Genomic DNA, 25662 nt, shown 5'->3' with positions numbered 1-25662 from the left:
TTGGGGCTTGCTTTCTCCCCCTGCTTTATTGGGGAGGACTTGCCATTGCTTTCATCAAGTGCTTGCTAGCCATGGATGCCAACTAACTTCTTCAATCGAAGGCCGGAGGATCATATCTGGTTCCAGAAGCCACTTGAGCAGGTCCTGGCATTCGGCTGAGATGCCCAGATGGGTGGGGAAGGACACCCCCTTCTGCTGCTGCCACAGCATCTTAGGGATGTTTGTGTCATCAAAAGGTAGGCTGGCACAGAGCATGACATACAGGACCACACCCATGCTCCAGACATCACCCTTCTTGCTGTCATGGGGAATACCCTGCAGCACCTCGGGGGCAGCGTAGGCTGTGCTGCCGCAGAAGGTCTGGCTCAGCTCCCGGCGTGACTTGGGCAACACCTTGGCAAAGCCAAAGTCAGTCAGCTTCAGGTTCAAGCCCTGCAGCAAGGCGTTCTCGCACTTGAGGTCCCGGTGAGCCACGCCACAGCCATGACAGTAGCGGATGGCCTCCACCATCTGATGGAAAAGGGCCTTGGCCAGGCTCTCAGGTAGTGGCCCTCCATTCAACACACAGTCAAAGACATCCCCTCCCTCAGCCAGCTCCATCACCAGGTAGATTTTCCCATCAGCAGACTCCAACATCTCATATACCTGGATGATGTTCTTGTGGTTCAGGGTATGTACAATCTGGAGCTCCCGAGGCAGGAATCTCTGGATAAATTCTGAGGAAACAAGCGGGAAAACATGGGGTATCAAGTTCAGAAGGGCCTAACTCTTCTTTCCTGTCTCCTCTTTTCCAAATTCTCTCTGCCTATCTGCCCACTTTGTCTGGGTTTTGTGCCTTGACTCCTGTTAACAGTCTTAAAAACATCTAGCTGCTTAGATATTGCAAAGAATATTCACTGCTGTTATTTTTGTAGTTACTACATTATTCAAACGAACTCCTCCCTGCCAGCCTCAAGAACTGTTGTGAGTAGCCTATGAGACCGTATCAAAGTGCTTTGAGGACTTTTAGACAAAATCATTCAATCTCAGGAGCCCTGATTGCTCACAGAATGGTGAGCCAACTCCTCTCACCCTTGCATCCTGACCCAGTTTTTTCCGTGAGCCGTCTTCCTTTTTCCCATCTCTTGCCACCTTCCTGGGCACCAGATCCTGCCTCTGCTAGCCCTGGCCATGGCCTGTCAGTCTCTGTACCCCTCCTGGAATTGGAAAGGCCTGGCAGGCTTGGGTCCTGCCACTTTAATTTTGGGTGTTGGGAGGGTGTAATGTTCCCTGACTCCCAGCATCCTCTGTTCCCCACTGACCTACCCAAGAGCCACAGTCTCTGTTGCTTTCCTTGGTTCCAGACTAAAGGGGAGCAGGGCATGACTGGAGAAAACACCCACCCCACCTCAGCCAGCCCTTCCTTCCTCCAAAGGGGCCCCAGCTCACCTTCTGGCCCTCCCATCTTGTCTATAATTTTAATTGCCACTTTTCTTTCGTGTTTTTTGGAAAATGCTTCTTTGACTTTTGAGTAGGTCCCTTCCCCAATGGTCTTGCCCAGCTCGTACCCATTGGAGAGGAGAAAGTCCTCCATGCTGGCTAGCGTCTCCTTACTTCCTGTCACACTCCCAGCTCATGCTGTCTCTGTGAGGCAGCTCTACTCCACCACCGCCCTTGGCCTGCGCTTTTTCCCCCCAAGGACTTCATCCGCAGCCACCCCAGCGCTAGAACATTCTCCTTAGGGACACAGCAGCCGTGAGTGGTGGGGAGGGAGAGGGCCGGACATTTTCTAACTGGCCCAATTGTGATGTAAATGCTGTGTGACCCCTGGCTAAACTGGCAATGCCCCTATCTGCCCTCACCACCACCAAACCCAGCACCAATTAGGTCGCTGCTGTGCCCCTGCCCTGCGCCACCAGGGAGTCGCAGCCCCTCCTTTAGGGGACGCTCCGTGGGGTCTGCGTGCCGTCCAGGAAGACTGGCTGTTTTCCGAAGTCGCGCCCCACGCGACTGTTTGCCCTCGCCTGCTGCGCCCCCATCGCGCATCTGGGGGTCGACGGGAACCGGTCTCTAGACGCAATGGCAGGAGTCCTCCGGCTCCCGACCGCGTTAAGTGCTGGGACGGTGGAGGTTCCCCGGCGGGAAGAACGGGCTCTGTGAGGTCAACGCGCCGCGGCCCGGGTCACAATGCAACCCTCCCCTTCGAAGCCCGGGTCCGGACGCACTGCAGACACCTGCGCGAAGCTGCCTGGACTGGAGCGTCCTTCTGCTGCCAGGGCACCTGCAGCTGCTTTCAGCCTGGAACCGGTCTCGGCCTCCCGCAGGTGAGCAACGGCTCAGGGGACAGGCGCAGCTGGGGGTACGCCTGGCGGCCTGACCGCCACTCCCCGCGCAGAACGCCCCGGGGCCTGGACATGAGTGCCCAGGAGACCCCGCAGGGTCGGAGATTACCGCTTGAGGCCGGAGATTCCCCTGGCCTTGCCGCCGCACCCGAGTCCCAGGACAGTCCGGAGCAGGTACCTACGGAGCACAGCCCGGTCAGGTGAGGCCTGCGGCCTTCCCCGCGGCCCCTCCTGCCGTCCCGGCCCTCTCGACCCCGTCGACTTCTCCCGGTCCCGCCCCTTCTCCCACTGTAGTCCCCAGGCTCCCCACACCCCCACGTAAGGTGCCCACTTCCACTCCCGAACCACGGAGACCCCAGGTGCAACCCCTGGACTCGTCCCCTACTGGATGGACCGGTCCCCGCCTCAGCACCCCGCTTCCGCAGGCCGCTTCGACGCTGCCCCGGCTGCCACTGCCTGACGCTGCTGCACGTGCCCATCGACGTCTACCTGGCCATGGGCGGGAGCCCCCGGGCCCGGGCCACCTAAGTGCGCCTGCGCACGGAGGCTCCCCGGGAGCCGGGCTGTAACAAGGCCTCCCCGCGGGCCTCCACGCTGAGGTCGCGCGCGGCGAGCAAGAGACGATGATGCACGTTTTGAAATAAAAGAATGATGCACATTTTAATAAAGCACAGTATAAATATTCTTTCCATTCCGGGCTGGCCGTGTATGTCTATCGCGTCCGATCGGGCCGCTGACTGCTCCGCCCCATCCAAGAGTACCTTCCCCTCCCTCCCCACCCCGGTGGCGGCTGTGTCACTAGAACCCAGGCCTAGGGGCCCGCCCTTCTGGGTCAGCCTTCTTGCCGGGCGCCAACCCCTCCTCCATTTCTTGCTGGTCGTGAGCCCTTCCAGGACAGCCTTTCCTCTTGGGCCCTACCTCTTGCTCCCATATCCCTCTCCTTAGTTCTTCAGTGAAATTCACACTACCGTGCTGGACTCTGGGAGCCCCCAGAAAGCTCGGGACTGGAGGGGGCGGACAGACAACTTTGAATAATGAGAATGGCCACCCATACAAGGCCCATTTAATTTTCCCAAGGTGGAGTTCGGTTCTGCTACCTGCTGTTTTGTGACCCTGGGTACCTCTGACTTTGTTGGGGGCATTAGGGGCTGCCCTGTCCATCTTGAGTCTTGGTTTCCCCAAGGACTGGTGGGACCAGAAAAAGACTGGGAAAGAAGTCGTTTGAAAAACTTTGATTTCTTATTATTTTACAGGTGAGGATGCTGAGCCTCAGGAGACATGCCCAGGGTCCCCCAGATGATACGTGATGCTAGCACACTCCTTGGTGTCCTCAGACTTAATGCCCTAAATCCATCCCTTAGCAGGGGCCCACGACAAGAAGGCAGCCTGGAAATACAGTATTTAAGCTAAACGAGTATTTTCTACTTTCAGTTTTACTTAAATGAACCTGTAGATTGTAGATTAATGATACCAAAATAAAAATAAAAAAAATAAAAAAGGGATAGAGACTGGCAGGGGCCAGGGTAACCACTCTGTTCCATGGAAATAAGGAGCCTTGTATAGTGTTATCAGGAGTCAGGCCACTGGATTCTAGTTCAAACTTTGCCCCAGACTCGTCAGTACAGGTCAACTAGCCAGACGTGTGTGGAGCACTGGGGTATTCAGTGGTGAACTTGATAGACATGGGCCTTGTGCTCATGGAATTCACATGGCCTAGCAATGACCTGCTGGGAGGACTCACTGACATAAGTCCCTTCTTTCTGAGCCCATTTCCTCAATTTTTTTAATTTAAAAAGGCACCAACTGATCTCTATGGACCTTGCCAGCCACAAAATGCTGCATCTTTCCCATTCTTCCTTTCTGTCTTTTCATCTCCCTTGCTTCCTTTTCCCTATCAACTCTCCTTTTCTTTAAAAAAGATTCACTGCTACCTCCCATATGCTTGGTTAGTGAAGGATGGAAAGATTTCAGATACACACCCTGTCAATTGTCCAGATCCTGGGGCTAGTTAGTTTTGGAATGTGTCCATGAGCAAGGGGAAAGGGCATACCACATGGAAAGTGTGGGTAAAATTGTAGTATTTCCAGAATATCTCGCCTGGCTTTAATGCATTTGCATATCCTTAGGGTGGAGAGAAGTTTATCCCCATGTCAATGGGTAATTACCTGGGCAACCAAGGGCTTATCTGAACCTGAAAAGTCAGGGGGAGGTCCTTCCTTGCTTGTTTGCTTCTGCAGGAACAGGAGAGAGAGAGACGGCTCCGGACTGTAGCTTGTAAGCAATGAACAGGATTTAAACTCTATTTTTCCCTTTGACTGATTTTGGTTTTTAGAGGTTTTTTGCCCCGGGATTTCCTCTTTCTGGCTTTACAGAGAGAACACTGTGGCCAAAGGCCTGGAGGCAGGAGAGTGGAGGGGAAGTCCCAGGAATTCTGTTCAGTCAGTTTTCACCAGCACCTACCTGGGTCATACCAGGTGCTAAGAACACAGGCCTGAATCTGATAGATCCCTTGGCCTTGCAGATCTCAGAATCAGGGAATCCAGGGATGAGTTAACAGAAGAGAAGCTGGATCAGGGGGCCTTGAGTTTCAACTTTGCTCTGTAGGTGACAGGGAGTATGACAGGCTCCAACCTGAGTCACTTTACTCTGCTATTCCTCTCCTTTTCCATCCTGTTCTCAGTTTTTTCTTCCTTTTTTCCTGCTGGAAAAGTCATTGGCGTAAATTCTAGTCGGATTTGAGTCCTGACTGCCATTTACTAGCTGTGCCAACCTTGGGCAAATTAGCTTTTCTGTCTCCATTTCTAAATCTGTACAATGGGATTACTGACACCTGCTGGAAGTTCTCTTGCAGCCCCAGGCAGGAATCTCTGGCACAGCTAGTGCTGGATGAGCCAGAGAGGCCGCTGCTGTTCCTACCTTTGGCTTCAAGGGGCAGCAGAGAGCCAGCCACTCAGGTCCCCAGGGGCTGGGTGATGTCCTGCCTTGGAGAGGGTTGGGGAATCCTTCTTGCCTTCCTCTGCCAGGTTCCCAGCAGTTCTGCTAAGAAGCCCAGGAACTGGTGGAGGGGGTGGGGTGGGGGGACATTTCCAGGGGAATACCCAGGTGGGAAAGACAGAACTGCCTCCCTCATCTTAGAGGGTAAAGCTGTCCCAGACCCTAAAGCAGGACCCCCAGGTCCCAGCCTTATTCTCTGGTTCTGAGGATTGGGGAGAAGCCCGGGGATAGGGGCATGCTCAGATCACTGCCTTCCCTGACTTCTCTCTCAAACACCTTATTAGCCAGCCCCTCCCTAAGGGACCCCCTTTTTTAGAAGCAGGGGGCGAAGTACAGATGGACCCCCAGGTTACCATGGAGACAACAGGGAAAGGGTTGCTGTATCACCATGGCAACTGTTGACGTCAGTGCTACCCTTTCCCATCGCTTGATATAAGAGGGGCAGCCACCCCAACAGCAAGCAAATCCCCCACAAAGCCTCCTCCCCTTAGTGAGCCAATCAACCAGGGGGTCGACTGGCTTAATATAGATATATAACCGCACAGGAGTTAAAAGCAGACTCTGGTGTCAGTCAAACCTTGGTTCAAATCCTTAGTCTGCCTAATTTCAGCTGTGTGAATTTGAGCAAGTTCCTTAACCCCTGAAGTCTCATTTGTACAATGGGGATAAATGCCTCCAAGGGGTAGTGTGAGGACTGCCCTGGATCATGCAGATAATGGGAATCAGGGAAGCTTGTGGGAAGTGCGCACCGACTTTAGGGACTGTCAGGAGTCCCGGGGACCGGTCAGGGGATGTGGCCCTTCAGATATATACTCACATCACCTAGACAGCCCCGGGGACTTCCAGAAAGTAGACCCCCAAGTTTGAGCATCTCAGAATTTGGGGGTCTCAAGATGAAGCCAGAGACAGTGGAATTTCCAGACTCTGAGAAACCCTAAATGCCACTTTCCCTTAAAACCCATCACATCTGGACTTTGACCCAACTTCCCTTTCTCCTCCCCTCTGCTTCTCCTAGGCCTTCTTAGCAGCCTTCTACCTCTTGGGCCTCCACCTGCTCCTCTAGGAAGAAGATGGGGAGGGCCCATGGGAAGTAATAGGTGAGTCACTGGCTTGGATCCCACAGGGATATGGGTGTCCCAGCTCCCACTGGTCTCTCCCTACCCACCCCTGGGGTAAGGGCCCTGGAATCATTCTCATTCCCTCTCTTCCCCCGTCTCCAGTCCAGGTGATCACTGTCCATTCTACTCTAATTCTACTGCCACCACCCTGAATCAGGTACCCACTGCTGCTCAAGCAGCCCCCTAACTGGTCAGTCTCTCTGCTCCCTTCCTCACTTGATTCCTCCAGAGTTATTTTATAAAGACATCAAATCCAGCCATGTCATCGTCCTATTTTAATTTCATTAATGGCTTCTTTATGTCCAGCTTGTCCATACTACCCTGGACACCCCCCAGCTCTTCACAAACCATTCTTCCCACCTTTAAGCATGCTATTCCTTCTGCCTGGAAGAGCCTCCCTTCTAATCCCATTTACCCCTTCAGATCTCTACCACTTGTTCTCCAAGAAGACTCCTCTGACCACCTGTCCTTCCCATCCCACAGAACCTGCTCATTCCATTGTATCTATTCTTTGATCCCTGTCTAATGCTTGTCTTCCCCATTACCCTACGGACTCACTGAGGGCAGGAGCTGTGTCATACTCATCCTGACATCCCCAGGGCCTAGAATGGGGGGCTCGGGAGTTTGTAGAATGTCAGCAGATTCGACTAGCTAATGAATGACTGCTCAATAAGACCACAGAGGAGAGGCCCCAATACTATGAGAAGGAATAGCAGAGCCAGCTGGTGGGTATATGATGGCTTCTGTAAGCAATTGACACTGGAACTGATATGAGCAGCAGTCACCCAGGCAAAGGCATAGGGGTGGGAAATGTCCCCAGCACTGGGATTGGTATGTGCCATGAGTGATCTTGGTGTGAAGACACTATGCACAGGAACATACATTTTGGAAAGACAGCCCTGGCTGCTCTGTGGAAACGGATCAGGAGGCTGCTGCAGCCTCCCCAGTTAAGGACGGTGGAGCCTTGGACCAGGTGTTAGAATGGAAATGGAGAGAAGCAATAGGATTTTAGCTGTATCCTAGAGAAGACAAGAGTTTCAAAGCTGACTGAATATGAAAAGGGAAAAAGATGGAAGAGCCTAGAACAAAACCCAGAATTCTGGTTCAGGCAACTGAGAAAATGGTCAAGCTTGGGCACATGGGAGGAAGGGCAGGTACAGGGCATGTTTCCTGTGAGGTGGTCAGAGGAGAGGTCCAGGAGACAGGTGGGGGGCAGGGAAGAGAGGCTGGTAATGAAAGAAAAGAAGCGAGTCCCTGACTGTATAGGTGGACACCGAGGGCATGGGAACTGATAAGATTCCCCTGGGACAGACTGTACAGGGCCCAGGAACACCGATGATTAGGCAGTGAGCAAAGGGTGAGAAATTTGCCATGAGGCAGCAACCAGTAAGATAGCAAGCAAATCAAGAGAGCACAGTGTCCCCCCAAAAAAGGGCACAAAAGTATCTCAAAAAGGAGGGAGTATTTATGTCAAAGTCAGCCACTGCTGAGGGGCCAAGTCAGATACGGGCTCAGGAGCATCCCTTGGATTTAGCAACAAGGAGCTCAGTGATGACCTTGATGAGCTGTTCCTGTGGACTGGTGGGGGAGGGAGCCAGACTGCAGGGGTTGAGTGAGGAAGTATAAACAGCGTGTGTATACAACTCTTTCAAGAATGTTGGCTGTGAAGGGGAGCTGGAAAAGGACATGGGGCTGAAGGAGGGCTTTTTTCTTTTTCAAAGATAGGAAAGACTGGAGCCTGTTTGTTTGCTGCTGGGAAGGAGCCATCAGGGAGGGAGAGGTTGGAGCTAGGGAAAAGAGGAAGGAATGGCAGGAGGGCGATTCCCCAAGTTGGGAAAAGAGGAGATGAAATTTCCAAATATGGCAGCACAACTGGGGGGCAAGCCAGGGCCTGTACTAGGTTCTGGGGGCTCGGAACTGCTGCCCACTCACCCCAGAAGCCGGTGTGAGTCACCAGAGGAAGAATAGCCCAAATTGGCAGTGTGGAAAAAGAGGCTGGGCCAGCACGTCCCTCAGGATCCCCAGGGGGTCAGAGAGCAGGGCCCAGCCTGGGCTCTGGGCCCTGAGCCCTGAGCCTCGAACCCCATGCTCTGAGCAGGACCAGGGCACAGAGAGTTGTCTCTCCCTTTGCGGGAGCAGGCAAAGCAATAGGAAGCCTGGGTTTTACCCTTGGCTATCCTCTGAACCTGTTTCCTCTTCTCCAAAAGGAGTGGGTTAGACGAGATCAAGGGCTTTCAACTTTTTTTTTTTTTTTGGTATCATTAATCTACAATTACATGAGCAACATTATGTTTACTAGACTCCCCCCATTGCCAAGTCTCCCCCACATACCCCTTACAGTCACTGTCCATCAGCGTAGTAAGATGCTACAGAAGCACCACTTGTCTTCTCTGTGTTGTACAGCCCTCCCCACACCCACCTACACTATTTGTGCTAATCTTAAGGCCCCCCTTTTTCCCCTTATCTCTCCCTTCCCACCCATCCTCCCCAGTCCCTTTCCCTTTGGTAACTATTAGTCCATTCTTGGGTTCTGTGAGTCTGCTGCTGTTTTGTTCCTTTAGTTTTTTCTTTGTTCTTATACTCCACAGATGAGTGAAATCATTTGATACTTGTCTTTTTCCGCCTGGCTTATTTCACTGAGCATAAGGGCTTTCAACTTTTATTTCAGGGTGGGTGCTGTTGGAAATATACCTGTTTGGAACTTGGAGACAGTTTAGGGGTCCTGGAGTCCAGAAGCCCATTCACAGCTCCAGATATGAACTCCTGAACTAGATTTGGCTGCGGAGTTTTCTCCTGCTGACATTTGAGTGCACTGGAACAAGGAAAAGACGCTTAAAGCAAGAGCCATGGCAGGCAGAGGGGAGAGACTTCTAGGCCTGGGAGCAGGGAGGCCATTTGAGTTGTGCCTTCTGCCTGAGCATACCATCAGGGGTCTGTGAGCAGACACTGGAGGATCCAACCGTCAGCTGACCTTCCTGTCCTCTGCCTGTCCTTGTTCTTCTGTCTCTGGTCCTGAGGGAGAAAGGTCTTGGAGATCTGGTGACTGGCCCCCTCCCACTGAAATGGCTGGTGAAGACCGCAGACGAGACCCCTGCCACAGGGGCTGGTGGTGTTGCCAACCCCACCCCCTCTGCCAGCTGACGCCTCCTGCTAAAAACAGCTGGGTCCAGGAGGACTATGGCCTTTCAGCCCTCCCCCTCCACGCCTGGGCAGATTAAAGTGGCCGAAGCCGGGTCATGCTATTCACTGAGACTGCCCACTTCGTGGTTAATTTTCTTCTGTCCCGATGAGGGAGCTGGGGGAGGGCGCTAGTGGGATAAGGGGCCCTGGTCTGGCATCTTAGGGAGGAGGCATCCAGGTCCTCGGGGAGGCCCAGATGAGGGCCTCTAGTGTCTCTTCCCGTCCCTCTAAATCGACCAAGAAAGACCCTGGTCCACGCCCCGCCTTATCTGCTCCGAGCGGTCACTGGCCCCGCCCATCGGGCCTTCTGGGGTGACTGCTGCCCCATCTCCCCGCAGGCAGCCCCGGGCCACACCCCCGCAACGCCTGGACCAGGAGCTGTGTTTCCGGGCCCACCGGGGCCCGGCATTGCCGCCGTCGGCCTCCCGCCGCAGCCTAGGCAACTACGGGCTGAGCCCGCAACGCCGTCGCCCGCCGGGCGCCTCCTGGCGCTGGCCGGCGAACAACCTGGTGCAGCTCCCGGGTCCACCAGCGGCGCACGTGCCTTCTGCGCGCTGGCCCATCTGCTACGGAGGGCGCCCGCGCCTCACGTGAGCGCTCGGAGGGGCGGGGACTACTGCCGGGGGCGGGGTCTGAGGGAAGGGGCGGATCCGCAGGGCTAGGGCCGGTCAGCGGGTTGGGAGACTGGGCTGGACTCAGGTTGTCTGGGAGCGGGAGGACGGGGAGAAACTGGGTGGGAAGGGCGGGGCCGAGGCGCCTGAGAGCTGAAGAAAGAGGCGGAGCTAAGGCGGAGTGGGCATAGGCCCGGCGGGAGACAGCCTTACCACATCCTATCTGCCAAAGTTTCCTCACCTCCAGGTGGAAGCACCGCTGGTAGAATATTAACTACCAATTCCTGGGCAGGAGGAAGAGACATCTAGTTCCCCGCGCTGAGAGCCGGTGGGGGCGTGGCTATAATGGGCGGGTCTAGAGGCGGGGCCTAGTGGGAGGTTGGTGTGAGGGCTGAGCGGGAGGTTGTCCCGCAGCAGCACCTGCCTTCCAGGCTCTAGGGCTTGGAGGGGCTGAACCGCAAAGGGAAGAGCCCCGTGGGCCGGCTGTGTGTCTCTGGGGCGTTAGTCTGGCCATTATGGACCACCACAAACATTTATTTTTTAAGATTGACATGTTTGAATATATTAAGATAATTGTTCATTGGAAGACACTTTAGTAAAATAGAGTTCCAGATAGGGCACCTCAAACATAATGCCATCTTTGTGCCGGGTGCTGGGAGTGTGGGAAATCAGGATAGTCATGCCCTCTAGCACCAACTGGGTCAGCCCCAGGGCAGAGGTGACTCCAGCCCGGGGCTGGTGATCAAGCTGAATGACTTAAGGCTCTGGGCTGGCTTTAAGAGCGCTATCCTGGCGATCATACTGGAACCATCCTGTGTGTGTCTGTATGTGCGTTCCTTCACATTTTGGTGTATCCACCTCTGAGCATGGTTCTGTTTCTCTGTGTGTCCATCTCTCTCTGGTCTCTGTGTCCATTTATTTATTTCAACAAATATTTATTAAGGGCCTCTTTTAGTGGTCTGTGCCAGGTTTGTACTCTGAGTCACTGGGTTCACACTGGCAAAACAGTTGAAGCCCCTGCCTTCGTGGAGCTTAGATTCTGGTTGGGAAGACAGACAATAAAAAGATCAGAGATAAACCCTGCACTGTGTTGACAAGAACAAGGCGGGTCAGGTGCTCCTTTATATGGAGTGGACAGGAACTTTATCTCGTTCACAGATCTAGAACAGAGCCTGTTTCATACGGGCCTCAATAAATGTTAAATGAATTAATGCATAGGTTGGTCATGAGTTCCTATCTGAGGAGGCAACTCTCCTTCAAGGCTTGAAGGTTGAGAGGTCAGCCCCTCCAGACCCTAGGAAGAGTGTTCTGGGTGGAGGGAGTAGCCTATGTCTAGTAGGGGGCTCCTTGCCTCTGGCTGGCTGTCCTAGAATAAGCCTGTTGCTGTGTCTCTGTCCCTATCTGTTGTCTCTGTAATCTTAGGGGCCAACAGGCAGGTTTAAACAGGGCTCCTCCAGGGGCTCAGAGTGAGGTCACTGCTGAGGTGATTCACCCCACTGGCCCACTCTGGACTAACCAGCATGGCCTGACCATTCTCCTGGAAGTAACCCCTCCCTACAGAGGCCTCAGTCCCACGACCCCTGGCTCTTTCCCAGGGTAGCATCCTGCAGATCGGAAGGAAGTCCTTCGTCCTGTCTAACTACAGTCCCTGCTGAGGCAGCCCCAGCCCTTTCCTCTCATTCTAACTGATGGGCAGAGAGGAGGAGATGGGCTGGTCCTACTGCAGCAGGTCCTGCCCGGACAGAGAGTCCAGTAAAGACCTGACAAAGTGGGGGTAACAATCCCCCTGTGGCCCCAGGGAGGCAAACCTTAGAGGGGAGAGATAACCACATGTCTTAGAAGGCTCTGCTGTATCCATTTTCTCATTTAGTCCTTCAACACCCATTTCACCGATGGACTCAGGCAGGCTCAGAGAGGAAAACATGGCAGAACTGGGACCAGAATCCAGGTCTCTTGATAGAATAGTAGTAATTATAATAACGTATTTATGGCACCTTTAACTCCCTGCCAGGTACTCTGCTAAACCTTTGCATGCATTTCCTTTTTGAAACCTTATCACAACCCGAGGAGGTTGGTGCCATCATTATTCCCATTATATTCAGATGAGGAGAGTGATGCTTGGAGCCCTTTGAACAGCCTGCTCAAGGACACCCAGCGAGTGCCTTTCAGAGCTGCAGCGAGCTCAGGCAGTCTGGCCTGCTCAGCTACACCCCCAGAGCCCCAGGGTTCCGGAGGAGTGTCATGGATGTCTGTTTCCCAGAGATTTGGGAAGATGGGCTTCAGGTCCATCGTGTGATGGTCCCAATGCTGACCTGGGCAGAGCCAGTATGAGCAGGAAGATGGCTCGGAAGCACCGCACAATCTCTGGGGCTGAATATTGTTCACCTTTGCCCCCTCTCCTGGAGTGTCCATGTTTCTGCCCTTCACTGCCTAAATAAAACAGCTCTGGCCTCTCTCAGGCTCGCTTTTCTTTGGAGGGTGACTCTGAGTCGTACTGACTCCACAGGACTGTCACCCCAGTCCTTCCACTGCACCCACTCCCCTCACAAGCCCCCGCAGTGGGGCAGATTGGATGAACCTGGCTCCTATTCTCCAGACCCTCTCAGTGCCATAGGAAGAGAAAGGCAGAGACTTATGCCAGCTTAGTAAAGTGCCCTGGGAGGTAATAACAGTTTGTTTGGGGCACAGTGAATCCTCTGGTGAGTCAGGAAAGCCTTCAGGAGGGGTTCCTTAGGGCTGAATATTGGGGTGAGGGGTGGCAAGCAGCACTAGGTAGGCATACACAGGGAGCAGGACTCCAGGCTGCACAGAGAACACTTTGGTGGTCTGCAGGCTGAAATGGTCAGCCCACTGAGAGAACCATGAGACCAGCAGCAAGATGGGCTCCACCTAAAATGAGCCTAGCTGGGCCTGGAGCTTCAAGGACCTTGAAGGCCAGAACAAAGGGCTGGACATTCTCCAGGAGGAAGTAGGGAGCCATGGACAGGTTTAAGGCAAGGGAGGGACATGGTCCCATCACGGCATCTCCAGGCCTAGAGCCCTCCCAGGGTCTCAGAGTCCCCTCCGGTGGGCAACAAGTGGTCTGCAGTCCTGGACCTCAGGGCACCTGTACCTGTTCCCGCCCTACACGCTCTCCCATATCCTACCTAGGACTCAGGCCAGTGGATCTTGCCCAAGCCTTCCTGCAAAGGCCTGGCAGAGAGTGCTGACGGCCAGAGGAAGGAGCCTGGCTGCTATCCTGACTCATCCACTCAGTGGCCAACAGCAGGCCCTCTTCCCCACTCCCCCACCCCATAAAACCCACTATGATCCATGCCCTGCCCTTTGTAGGGGTCTCAATCGCATAAACAGGTAACTAGAAGGCTGCCCCATTCCAGCTCCCCACACCCAACAGCCACCTCCTTCCTTTTCAGCCACCTTTCCTTCCTCACCGAGCCCAGGCCGCATCTCTGGTGCTCTTCGTCCCTGAATGTCTCGGGACTGCATCTCCTCCTCCTCTGCCCCTGGCTTTGTCTCAGTCAGGCCCCATCACCTTTGTCTGGACCATTCTGACAAATTCTTCTTTGGCTTTCTTGCCCACAACTCTGCCCCCTCTGGTCTGTGTACACCTGGGTCTGTTTATATGTGTCTTGGAGGTCCCTGTGGGTCATCCGGGTGATCTCCAAGGGCAGCCAGAGTTCTGGAGAGATCTGAGCTGGAGACAGAGATTTCAGAGTCATCAGCTTGTAGATTCTCTCATAGATATACATAGAGATGGAGAAAGAAGAGAGACTTTTTTTTTTCCAACACAGATTTCTCTCTAGACCCTTAGCTCCTAGTGACATCCCAAAGGCACTTCAACTCAGCCTGTCCAAAACTGGCTACCCTCTTCCCACACATACCCAACTGCCCCTCTAGGCTTCCTCTGTGCAGCCTGCCACCTCCCCCTACACACGTGCCCAGATCAGGCCCTGGTCACCACCTCGGTTCCCCCTCCCTCCTGGCATCCTCAGTCCTTTCCTAAGTCCTGTCGCTTCTGCCCCTGGACACCTCCTATACACTCTGCCTCGACCTCTGTACTTCAGCAGCAGTCAACATTGTTTCTCCTGGAAACAGTTTCTTTCCTCAACCTTCTGGATCTCTCCTCCTGGATCTCTTCCACTCTTACTGGCCATCAGTTGAATCCCCCTCCTGGCTCTTCTTCCAGAGTCTAAACATTGGAGAGCCTCCAGCGCTTCCTGAGCCACTCTTTCTCTCTAGTGGAGCCCATCCAGTCCTGTGGCTTCAAATTGGGGACACCCTAAGCTCTCCTCTGAAGTCCAGACTCATAAATCAATAACTGCAGCCTGATGTCTCCATGGTGACTCTCCTAGGCATCTCAAACCTCAGCTCCAAGGCTCTGCTTGCCCCATCTCCAGCACTGAGAACAGGGCTAGCTCAGGAAGTACTGGTATTGGCTGACTCTGCCCCGCACCTTTAGTTCAGGCCCCAGAATCTCCTGCCTGGATCATTGCAACAACCCCTGTTCCCTGCTGCATAGCAGGGAAGAAAGACCATCCAGGAAGAGGGCTACCTGCATGAAGGCAAGAAGGGGACCAAGGCTATGGATGGTGGAAACCCCCGAGTGCATAACAAGCATTAGATAGTGAGGATCTTAAATGTAAGATGCAGACTAGTCCTGAGAGCAGTAGGGAGCCACAGAAAGGTTTAAAGCCAAGGGGGTCATGTTTGATTTTACAGTTCTTTCATTCCTTCATTTGTTCATTCCTTCACTCATTTACTCCTTCAGTCAACAAATACTTACCAAGCACCCTCTCTTGGAAAGTGACCCTGAGACACAGAATGCCTGGAGAGGCTGGACTCATGGCAGAGAGACAAGTGAAAGGCTGCTGATGTTGAGCAGATGACTCCCACCCAGGTGAGAAGGGCAGTGGTCATGGGGGTGGAGATAAGGGGATGACGAGCTGAGGCGGGTCCCAGGTGGATTCAGCCCAGGTTCTGGGCTTGGGTAACAGTAGTGGGAATCCTGAGCCCAGAGGTGTGGCGCCTGTGGTAGGGAGAGTCATCCCTTCCTCCTGGGGAATCTGGAAAGTTCTCAGGAGTGGTCTGACCTGGGTTTTAAGAGAAGAGTAGAATTCAACAAGTAGAGAAGTGGAGAGGCATTCTAAGCAGAGGGAACAGTATGTTCAAAGGCCCTGAGGTAGGAGAAGCTGAGCACTCTGAGTAGCTGGAAGGCCAGTAAAAATGAAATTTAGTTGGCTGAGGAGAAAAAGGAGGGAGGTGAGACCTGGAGCTTGACCTCCCTGAGGCACAACCTAAAGCACTGGGAGAGGGTCCCAGGGAGGGCAGGTCCCCCAGTGCAGAAGGGCTGGTAGGAGGAGAATTTGAGGAGGGGCTGGTAGGGAACAAACAAATAAATTATGTGTTGGAGGGGGTTCCAGAGTATGTGTTTCTAGGAAAAGTCACTAAAATGAGGTCCCAGGGGATCACTTCTGGGGTGCAAGAGGAGGAGAGAATTCTCAGGGTTCTGGGGAGAAGCAGATTCCCTCACCATTTGAAAAACTGATTGAGCCAAATTTCCGTCTGAACAATTCAGCATCTTTACAACAGCCTGGTCAGTCCCTCCTCCACCTGCCTTAGAAGAAAGCTGATGCAAGGTTGTCTCAGGCAGGACTAAATTCATCACCTCACAGGGCAGGAAGGGAAGAAAAAGGAAGGGAAGCCGCACACTGCTGAGTGCCAAGTTGGTGTCAGGCCCTTGCCTGGCACTTCATGTAATCACATCTAGGAATATGGTTGAACACTTCATGCATGCTCTGTGCCTCAGGTACTCGGTTTTAAGAGATTTACTTGCTGGCACTAGCTCATCTATCTCACAGTAACCCTAGGAAGCAGGTATATTATTCCCATTTTGCAGATGAGGATACTGAGGTTCCGAGAGAGCCTAAAGCCACACAGCTAGGACATGATGGAGCCAGCTCTTCATCACTACAATCACCTCAACACAAAAATACCTCCCTGTACCCTTGCCACAACCTGGAGTGGCTCCCAGTGTCCTCATCTTACAGAGTGGGCAATGCAAGGCTCAGAGATGGGGAGGGACTTGTCCAGGGTCACAAAGTTGGGAGGTAACAGTCATTTGGGTCCAGATCCTTTCCAGGAAGAGGCTGGATGGGAGAGATGCTGGGGCAGGCCTGAGCGGTGCTGAGAGGAAGGGGTGGGACTGGGAACTGGACTGGGAGAGCTTTTTAGTTTCCCTTGTCAAGGGATTTCCCCTAAATGGGGGATTTTGGCTGGAAAGTTGTAAGCAATCCACATTCCACCAGTTAGGCCAACTCTTCCCCAAAGGCACCCAGGATCTGAAAAGAAACTGAAAATTAGGAAGAGGGGAGGGAAGGGGGAAGGGAGAAATCAGGGCGGCCCAGAATAACTGGGCTGAATTTCTGGTGACCTCATCAGGCCTGGGGGAGATAGGCAGCTTCGCTGGGATTACATATCTCTTGGCTATTGAGGAAACTGAGCTCCAGAGAGACAGGTCTAGCAGTGTACACACACACACACACACACACACACACACACACACACACAACCCAGTGTGCCCAGAGTGTTGGGGGTCAAGTCCCTGGGGTCCAGGCCCTGCAGCTCCTCCTTGCTGACATCCCTTCCTGCTCCTCCCAAACCCGAGGCTTCAGAGCCGTTGTGAATGCCTCCAGCTGAGCCTGGCACTGCCGTGCTTCTCAGAGATCCTGAGAACCCCTTCTGCTGGTCAGGCGCCTCCTCTCCTGGTCACACAGGCACTCCACACCCCTGGGCTTCAGGCTCCTCCTCCGCAAACGGGAAGTATGAGGGTTCACATCTCACCAGGTTGTGAGGTAATCTGTGGAAAGCAGTTGGCATAGGGCTTGGTGTACTAGCAGCTGTGATGATTATTGCTGTTGGTCTTTCCTGCCTTTTTAACTCTCCTTTGTGGTCAAAGAGCTCCATGATTCTATCCTCTGGGGTTTTCCCTGGCCACTCTCTGCTGGCTCCCTCCCAGCCTCCTTCCTAGGGCCCCCTACAGCTGCCTGCCCCTCCCATGGCAGTGCCCCCCACTGTCTCCATAATTCATGCACAGCTTGGCTCCACTTAGCCTTTTACTAGCAGTCACCAGAGGCCCAGATTTCCTGGGGTCAGTTCTGAGTTAAAACCTTCTGTCTGTTGTCCCTGTAGGGTCACTAGCCAGACTTTGGGCCCTGGCCTTTGGCTCAGGAAATATGATTGCATGTCTGTGTGCTGAACCATATGCACTGCAGGCTGCCTCCTGGATAGGCCCCCAAATGCTCCCTGGGTACCTCCGGGGCAACAAGGCTAGATTCAGCAACTCCCTCCCTAATTTTTTTCCTCTCATGCCCTGTCTCAGACAATGGATCCACTTTGCCAGCTGTCACCCAAAACAGAAATGTGGAAACAACATTGTCACTCCCTTCTCCCCACTCCAGCCCTCACCTAGTCCTAGGGACCCTGTCTCCTCAACCTTCTCCCGACTAGGCCTCTCTATCCCCATCCTCACACAAACTGCTTGCTGTTCCCACTTTGTCCTGCTTTGTCCAAACTCTTCCTCCATGCCCTGGCTATTCACATGCCTCCTTCATGCAGCCCACAGGCCCCTGATCTGACTCTGGTCTGGCTCTTCTCTTTCTTCTCCCCTTAAAGCACTGCCTATCTCTTCCCCTGGATGGGAACCCCCTGAGGGCAGGGGCCCTGCATGACTCACTCACTGTTAGTGCAGAAGGAGGAACTCCAGTTTTTGTGAGCGTGAATCATGGAGGCCAACCTTTCACCCTACAGATAAACAAACTGAAGCCCAAGAGGAAAGAGACTGGCTCATGGTTATAGTGCAGGAGGAGGCAGACCTGGGGCTTGAACTAAGGCCCCCTGGGTCCAGTTGGTGCTCCCCAGAAGGAGATGGGGACCCGGGGGCTGGGAACTGGGCTGTGCCAAGTCACCATTCCTGAGGTCTCCACTGGGACCTAGAGCTTCTCTGGTGTCTCTTCCCATCTCCAGGCCTCTGCATATGCTGGAGGCAGGCCCATTCTCCATCTCTGACTAGATGTTGCTCACTCGTACCTCACTTGGCGTCCGGTCTGATCTCCACCACAGCGCCCTCCTCAGAGTCCTCAAAGTGTCCCCTAACCTCCTTTATGGGGCCATGTTTTCCTGCCTCCTGCCCTACAGCAATCCCCTACCCCCATTTCTCTCCTGAGGTCTCAGGCTTCCTGTGAAGGAAATTCATTACCTTATATCCATGAGGGTTAGGAGCATCTCAGGCCGGGGCCAGGGACTGAGCCCTTACTGGAAAACTGGGACAGATGGGGTGTGTGTGAAAACATGGGGTTTCTAGTCTCTTCAGCTGCCCTTCCCACACCCATCCCAGAGTTATTCTGCCCTCCCCATACCTCCTTTTCTGGCTGCCCTGTCCTGACAAAAGCTCACACCTCAAATGTTTTCACCACCACAGCCTCCGTGGCTACTGAGGTGCACACTGCTACCTACAGGGGACACTCGCACAAGCAGAGCAGCCACTCTTTCATCCGCACACTCATAGGTGTTCTCTCACACAGCCACACACGCTCCCTGTGACACCCAGGCACAGCCAGACACAGTCACCAACACACAGACTCAAGGACAGGTAGGCACATGCCCAGAGAGTCTCAGTCACCAGGAGTCAACAAGCCTCTGTCTCTCAACCGAAATACACACAGCCGAAGATGCAGACTCACGCAACCACAAAAGTATACACCTAGTCACACACACATACACAGTCACAAAATCTCTCACACACAGACAGATACAGAGCAATACACAGTCACATACTGAGAAACAGACACACACAGTTGCACACGGGCCCCTGGAGACGCAGAACAATGGGCGCATTGTTTGGGCTGGCAGCAGCTGGGGAGGAAGGAGCAGCAGTGTGGACTGTGGATGGAGGCTGCGGATTGCTGCACCCCCCTCTTCGCTCCCTGAAACGTCCTAAGCCTCTTCTTTCTTTCAGAAGCCAGATTCTGCTGGGCCCTGGATTTGCTGAGGGAGGAGGCCCCTGTAATGTCTGGCACAGGGTGCAGGGGTTCCTTTCTGAACCAGGCTCCCTCTGGGGCTCTGGGGACTCAGGATACTTTAGCCCTGATGCTCCTCCCTCCCTCCTGAGATCATCCAGGTGATTTGCCTCTCATCCCACAGTGCAGGGAAGTGCAGCGCCTGGGATCTGCTCTTAACCTCTGGCCTCGGTCCCTCCAGGACTCACACACCCTCCATCTGAGCCCTGCCAGTCGGGGCAGTCAGTGCCTGGCAGCATTGTGGGTCCCCTATTGTGGCTAAGACAGAGATGCAGGTCACGATGTCCATCCTTTAGTGGCAGTGGGTGAAGTTACTGTCCTGTCAGTGAGCTGCATGGTTCCCCTCCTGTCCCCAAGCTAGGCTCTTCTTGCCGCCCACTCAGACCAGACAGCCAGATTCCAACAGAGAATACTTCCAGGCATTTCCTTCCAGCCCCCAGTCCCTTTTGGGTTACTCCAAACTCTTTCTCACCCTCAGCTACTGGTGTCTGCTGTGTGCCCCTTGAACATATCCTTTTCCCTTTCTGCACCTCAGTGTCCCAGTCTGTAAAATCGGGGAGGTAGATGGCTAATGAAGCTGAGTATTCTGTAGCCAGAGTGGGGGTGGGGAAGGAGGACACAGGAGTGAGTGCTGAATGAAGAAGCCACCTCAGCCCTCCTCGCCCCTCTGTGGTCAGACTTGTGGGGAGTCCCCAATTTCTCAGGCCCTGGGGTGTCTCCATACCTCACAGCCTCAGGCCTCACTGGAGGCCTTACCCACAGGAGGGAGGGAGGGGCCAGGCTGTCCAGGACACAGCCTTGCTTTTGCAACCCTTTGCTTCCTCTAGCCCCCACCCCCTTCCTCCTGGTGGCAAAGGGCTGGCAACCCAACAACAAACACATCCAGGGCCAGCCTGGACTCTGGGGTTCCCATCAGCCTGTCCAGGCCAGGCGAAGGGGAAGTGGTGGGGACTAGAGCTAGAGGCTCTCCAGCCGCAGTCCCTGCCCTGCCTCCAGGATCCGTCACTCAGAGCAGGACGCTGGGCTGGGCAGATTTGGGGGCTGCCTCACAGTTATCTAAGCATGGCGAGAGCCTTGGTGATGTCTCACCCCTTCTCTTCAGGAACTGGGATGTTTTAAGGTTTGTTGAGTCCTCTCCTGGGGTTTCTCTGCCTTCGTGAGAGCCCTGATGTGGGGTGCGAGAGGATCAGGCAAGTCAGACAAGTTCTGGCAACATCTCCCAGCCTCAGGCTCCTCAGTTTCTAGTGAGGATGAATATACCCTTCAAGGTCACAGGAACCCCCTACACGGGCTTTGTAAGGAGTCCAGGGCTGAGGGCAGGAAGGACCAAGGGTGAGTTTGTCTATGGGGACTCCGTATGACCGCCCACCAAGGGACTGAGAGGAGGGCTGATGGACGGGCCTCACCAGTCTGACCAGAGTAACCCCGGGGGCGGGTCAGTCCCCAGGCTGGCCGGGACAGGCAGGCAGGAACGTGGGTGGGACCTCTGACCCGTCTCCAGGCCTGAGGGGCCGCAGCTCCCAGGTCGGGCCCTGCGGCTTCTATGACCACATTCTCTGGAGCATAACTCAGGACCAGCCGTCTGACGAGTCTGGGCATGTGAGCCCTTCGAAGATTTCTAGGGGGAGGCCGTCAGGGGCTGCCAGCGTGGAACCAGGGCGATGGGGGCCACTCCAGGTGCTGGGGCGTCCACCGTGAGAGGTGGGTGGGGTGGAGGGAACCCTCCGTCTCCCCTCTTTCCTCTAGGAGTCCTCCCTCCGCTCTCAGCCCTCGGAAGGACCCGCCCCTCTCCTTCCCGCACCGGACCCCGCCTGCCCCTGGTAGTCGTTAGGGCTATGGGGATCAGACCGCGGGCGTCGCCCACCGCGCGAGTGGGGCCCGCGACCTGAGCCCGCCCCTGCCCCTCGATTGGGCGCTCATTTAAATGTCCGGCCCCGCCCCGAGCTCGGGGCGCATATATATACCCGGCGGGCGGGCGGCATTCTGGCGCGGAGCGGAGCGGCGGCGGGCGCAGTGAGTGTGTGAGGCGCGGAGCGGGGGTGCAGCTCGGTTTCCCCCGATACCCCTCCCCCTCAGGCGCGAGCCCCACCCCTCCGCCGGCCAGGCCGATCCGGCCGAACTATCCCCTGCGGCGCGAGCCCGGGGCGGCTCCGGGCGCCCCCAGCAGACCCCCATCATGGGCAGCCAGAGCTCCAAGGCTCCCCGGGGCGACGTGACCGCCGAGGAGGCAGCAGGCGCTTCCCCCGCTAAGGCCAACGGACAGGTGGGTGCGCTCGGCACGGCCCGACCTGGCTCCCTCTCTCGCAACCTCGCCCCTTCTTGGGCCCCGGGTCTGGGCCGCGCGCTTTGTCCGGCCTGGGACACGCGGCGCCCCCTCCCCCGCCCTGTCCCTTTGTTCTCGGCGCCGCAGCCCCCGCGGGCGAAGCAAGGGGAGGGGCGGAGAGGGGGCGCCGGCCGGGCCCCGCCGCCTTCTTTGTTCGCGGCCCCGGCCCCCGGCGCTGCCCCCCGGCCGCCCTGAGTGCCGCGCAGGGAACAAAGGCGCTGCTGGGCCGCGCCAAGGGGGCGCCCAGGGGCCGCAGGGAGGGTGCCCAGAGGGGAGGGTACTCCGTCCGCAGGCCTGACCTCGGTGGCCCACAGCCTTTGTTAAGGGGGGAGTGAAGCTGGGGAGACAGCCTGAGGTGGGCGGGGGGCCGTTTACACAAAGCAGGAGGCTGGGAAAACAGGCCGTCCAGGTACGGGAAACAGCGCCCCGGGGCGGCTTCCCGCCCAATACCGGCTGGCACAGCTCGCCCGCTCGCCTGGGATCCGCGGCCGCGAGCGGTTCTGCACGGACTAGAGAGCGCGCCCCGGGGGAGGGGTGCGGGACCCTAGCGCCTCCTGCCGGCCGCGGCCTCTGCGCGCCTGTGAGGGGCAGGAGGGAGATGTTGGACGGGCCCACGGGTGTGGGGCGAGGCCAAAACCGGCCTCCCGGGTCGCAGTCGAATGAATCGGGACCCCGTTGTCTGGGAGGGGTCAGGTCGGGCTGGAGGAGGGGAGGTAAAGTCCCGGTCCTCATTGCTGTCTGTGCCCTGCAGGAGAATGGCCACGTGAAAAGCAATGGAGACTTATCCCCCAAGGGTGAAGGGGAGTCGCCCCCCGTGAACGGAACAGAGGAGGCAGTTGGGGCCACTGGTGACGCCATCGAGCCAGCACCCCCTAGCCAGGGCGCTGAGGCCAAGGGGGACGCCCCACCCAAGGAGACCCCCAAGAAGAAGAAGAAATTTTCTTTCAAGAAGCCTTTCAAATTGAGTGGTCTCTCCTTCAAGAGAAATCGGAAGGAGGGTGGGGGTGATTCGTCTGCCTCCTCACCCACAGAGGAAGAGCAGGAGCAGGGGGAGATTGGTGCCTGCAGTGAGGAAGGCGCTGCCCAGGAGGGGAAAGCCGTTGCCACCCCTGAGAGCCAGGAGCCCCCAGCCAAGGGGGCAGAGGCTAGTGCTGCCGCCAAGGGAGGAGACACAGAAGAGGCAGGGCCCCAGGCTGCAGAGCCGTCCGCTCCCTCTGGGCTGGAGAGTGGCCCTACACTGGCCAGCGAGCAGAATGAGTAGCTGGGTGGGGGCAAAAACTGTGCTGTCCTTGTGAGGTCACTGCCTGGACCTGGAGCCCTGGCTGCCTTCCTGTGCTCAGAAAAGGGGCTGCTGCCCCGCTCCCGGCCACGTTCCCTCTCCACCTCTCCCTCCTGTGGATTCTCCCATCATCCACCTGGTCTTCCTCTTAGGGCCGGTTGAAGATGGTCCCTTGCAGTTTCCCGTTAGGTTAGTGATGTGAAATGCTCCTGCCCCTGGCCCTACCTCCCTACCCTGTCCCCACCCCTGCAAAAGGCAATTGCTGGTTTTCTTCCCCAATTATTTTCCAAGTAGATTTTGTTCACTCCCCAAATCCCTGAGCCAGATGTGGGGTGCCTATACTCCCAAACCCTGCGTGTCAGCCTTCCCCCTGTTGAGTTTTTAGTCTCTTGTGCTGTGCCTAGTGGCACCTGGGCTGGGGAGGACACTGCCCTTGTCTAGGTTTTTATAAATGTCTTACTCAAGTTCAAACCTCCAGCTTGTGAATCAACTGTGTCTCTTTTTTGACTTGGTAAGCAAGTATTAGGCTTTGGGGTGGGAAGGAGGTCGGTAATGTGAAACAACTTCTTGTTGTCTTTTTTTCCCCCTGCCGTTGTTGTAAATAACTTTTAATGGCCAAACCCCAGATTTGTACTTTTTGTTTTTTTTCTAACTGCTAAAACCATTCTCTTCCACCTGATTTTACTGTAACATTTGGAAAAGGAATAAATGTTGTCCCTTTAACAGTGCTTTTTAATGACTGGTCTTCTGGGATTAGGGTGAAACCTTAGGGGAGGGGTCAGGTTTATGGGGTTCTTTTTTGCTGAGGGGGTTGTCCATATCCATGTGGGCACCAGCGGGGCAGAGTGTGGAATCAAAATCAACCCAGGGACACTGCTAGGCGACAAGCTCAGGAGGGTGTGGAAATGTACCATTTTATTACAAAGGTTCTCACAAACATGAAAATAGTATCTCAAAAAGGAAACTAGACTAGCAATCTCCACCTGCAGAATGGGAGGATATGGAGGGCAAGGCAGTGTATCTTGGCTCACTTGGGGCCAGTGGGGCAGTACGAGAACAGAATCTAAAAATGGTTGATATTACTTTAAAGAGCCAGGAAAGAATGGGGGGTCTCTGAAAACCCATCTACCTCTTCTAGAATGCCCATTAAGGGTACCTTTCCAAAGCTACTAAGGAGGTACTTGGCATTTCAGGATTCTGTCCTGTGGTTTGCTTAATGGTATCCCTTCTGCAAAGACCTGGTACCCTTTATGGTTCAGAATTAAGAACTGGGGAAGGATGGTTGACGAGGCAGCCACTAGAATTCACCTAGCACATGTGCCCTGGGCTTGGGGCCCTGGTTTCCTGTCTAGTCCCTGGGGATATTTATATTTAATATATTTTTATATAAATACACAGAGAAATAGAAAATATAAAATCTGAGTGGTTAGAGGAGAAAGGTGGGGAACTTGGCAAGAAGCCAGAACTGGAGAGGTCTGCTTAGGCCAACTTGACCTCTTCCTTGACCCTGTGGAGAGAGCAGAGACTGGTATGAGATAACCCACCCCACAAAGGCCTTAAGGCAAAAGTGTGGGTACAATGACTTCCACAGGACCCCGGCTGCCCAGGTGACTGCTGAGGGCTGGGGCTTCCTAGCTCTGCCTAGAACTGCAGAGACAGACAGACTGGTCCCTGAAAGAGGCCTTTGTAAGCTGGACCAGCTGTCCCTGTGCCTTCCCTCTCAGCATGGTGGGACAAAAAGGGGCTGGGACGCCAACACCAGGGAGATGGCTGACCGTTCCTTCCTCACCCTTTGGCTTCTTGCTTCTCCTCCTTGGTTTTCTCCTCTTCTGTGACTTCTGGAACATAAGAGTGCAGGGATGGCCATGGCAGCCCCTCTGAAAAAACCCAAACATCCTTCCCCACACTACAGCTCACTGGACATACTAAAGAGAGAGAAAAGCCCATCCCAGGCCCTCCCAGTGAGCCCTGTTGAGAACAGGTCAGACCGGTTTCCCAGCCTGCTAGAGCCTGAACCCGGTGGGTGGGGGCAGCCCCCTGGGAAACGGGTGAAATGACGGGAAGAGGGCTTGAGTGGTATGTGAGAACCATGCTCCTGACCATGGGGAGCCCAGGCATGTCCCTGGCTCTGGAGCCTGGCAGGGTTCAGTCAGTGGAGATGATGAATCAAGTTTCACTCTTTCGTGGGCCCTACCACTTCTGGGAACCACTGAAAGTTCCAAGCAGCTGAGGAAGAGCCCCACAGGAGCTGGCAGGACCTGAGCCAGCTCCCTCCTCCCAGTGCCCTACATAGATTCATCCTTTTCCTGGGCCGGGGCCTGAAGACCCGAGTCCTGGCCCAACCCAAACCCAAACCCACCTTTCTTCTCTTCTGCGTCTTTTTCTTTTTCATCTTCTGTTTTAACTCTCTTGGCTTTTTTGAAGTTGGAAGAGTTCTTGCGACCGCCTTCTCCTTCCTCCTCAGAGTCAGAGAATTCTTCCTCACAGGCAATTCGTTTGTCAGATGAACAGACTGGGCGGCAATGGAAAATATGGGTGAGAAAGCAGATTTCTTATCTCAGTCTGTACCCAGTGTTCCCTACATGTCCTCCAAGAGACACCGAAAGGAGAGGGACCAAGACAAGGAGAGGGAGAGGATGCAGACTCCCAAAATTTTTCCTACAGGTACTAGAAACTGGGTTTCTCAAAAGGTGAGTAGCATGGGGAGAATGTGGAACCGGGAATGGTGGAGAGAAGTCAGAGCTCCTACCGAGCAGGAAGGC

The 25662-nt window shown here is 54.9% G+C and overlaps 4 protein-coding genes across 7 annotated transcripts in view; 2 read left to right on the top strand and 2 right to left on the bottom strand.

The window, feature by feature from the left end:
- The first annotated feature begins 52 nt into the window (after window positions 1-52).
- Window positions 53-3012, top strand: FAM229A (family with sequence similarity 229 member A). 2 transcript variants are annotated; one of them, XM_073233568.1, is made up of 3 exons: window positions 53-2303; window positions 2375-2495; window positions 2747-3012. In XM_073233568.1, exons 1-3 carry the CDS (start codon window positions 2167-2169, stop codon window positions 2888-2890), a joined length of 402 nt encoding a protein of 133 aa, XP_073089669.1. In that variant the 5' UTR covers window positions 53-2166; the 3' UTR covers window positions 2891-3012. The 2 variants fall into 2 exon arrangements, with proteins under 2 accessions (XP_073089669.1, XP_017527531.2); XM_017672042.3 differs by having other exon boundaries at window positions 1322-2303; window positions 2375-2521.
- TSSK3 (testis specific serine kinase 3) lies at window positions 55-1573 on the bottom strand. The gene is made up of 2 exons (XM_017672043.2): window positions 1429-1573; window positions 55-716 (listed from the first exon to the last, which is right to left on the bottom strand). Exons 1-2 carry the CDS (start codon window positions 1571-1573, stop codon window positions 55-57), a joined length of 807 nt encoding a protein of 268 aa, XP_017527532.1.
- Window positions 3013-21294: 18282 nt separating the features above from the next.
- MARCKSL1 (MARCKS like 1) lies at window positions 21295-23628 on the top strand. The gene is made up of 2 exons (XM_017672037.3): window positions 21295-21561; window positions 22373-23628. Exons 1-2 carry the CDS (start codon window positions 21475-21477, stop codon window positions 22880-22882), a joined length of 597 nt encoding a protein of 198 aa, XP_017527526.1. The 5' UTR covers window positions 21295-21474; the 3' UTR covers window positions 22883-23628.
- Window positions 23629-23789: 161 nt separating this feature from the next.
- Window positions 23790-25662, bottom strand: part of HDAC1 (histone deacetylase 1) — a 40056-nt gene continuing 38183 nt past the window's right edge. For all 3 annotated transcript variants that reach the window (XM_037010441.2, XM_037010440.2, XM_073233567.1), the window contains 3 exons: window positions 25260-25412; window positions 24690-24738; window positions 23790-24407 (listed from right to left, as the gene is read on the bottom strand). In XM_037010441.2, the coding sequence (XP_036866336.1) occupies window positions 24380-24407; window positions 24690-24738; window positions 25260-25412 (230 nt within the window). In that variant the 3' untranslated portion in view covers window positions 23790-24379. The remainder of the gene's footprint in view (window positions 24408-24689; window positions 24739-25259; window positions 25413-25662) is intronic.

This window comes from Manis javanica, chromosome 4, assembly GCF_040802235.1.
Source record: "Manis javanica isolate MJ-LG chromosome 4, MJ_LKY, whole genome shotgun sequence".
Classification (NCBI taxonomy): Eukaryota; Metazoa; Chordata; class Mammalia; order Pholidota; family Manidae; genus Manis; species Manis javanica.
This window is presented reverse-complemented; position numbering and strand designations above follow the sequence as displayed.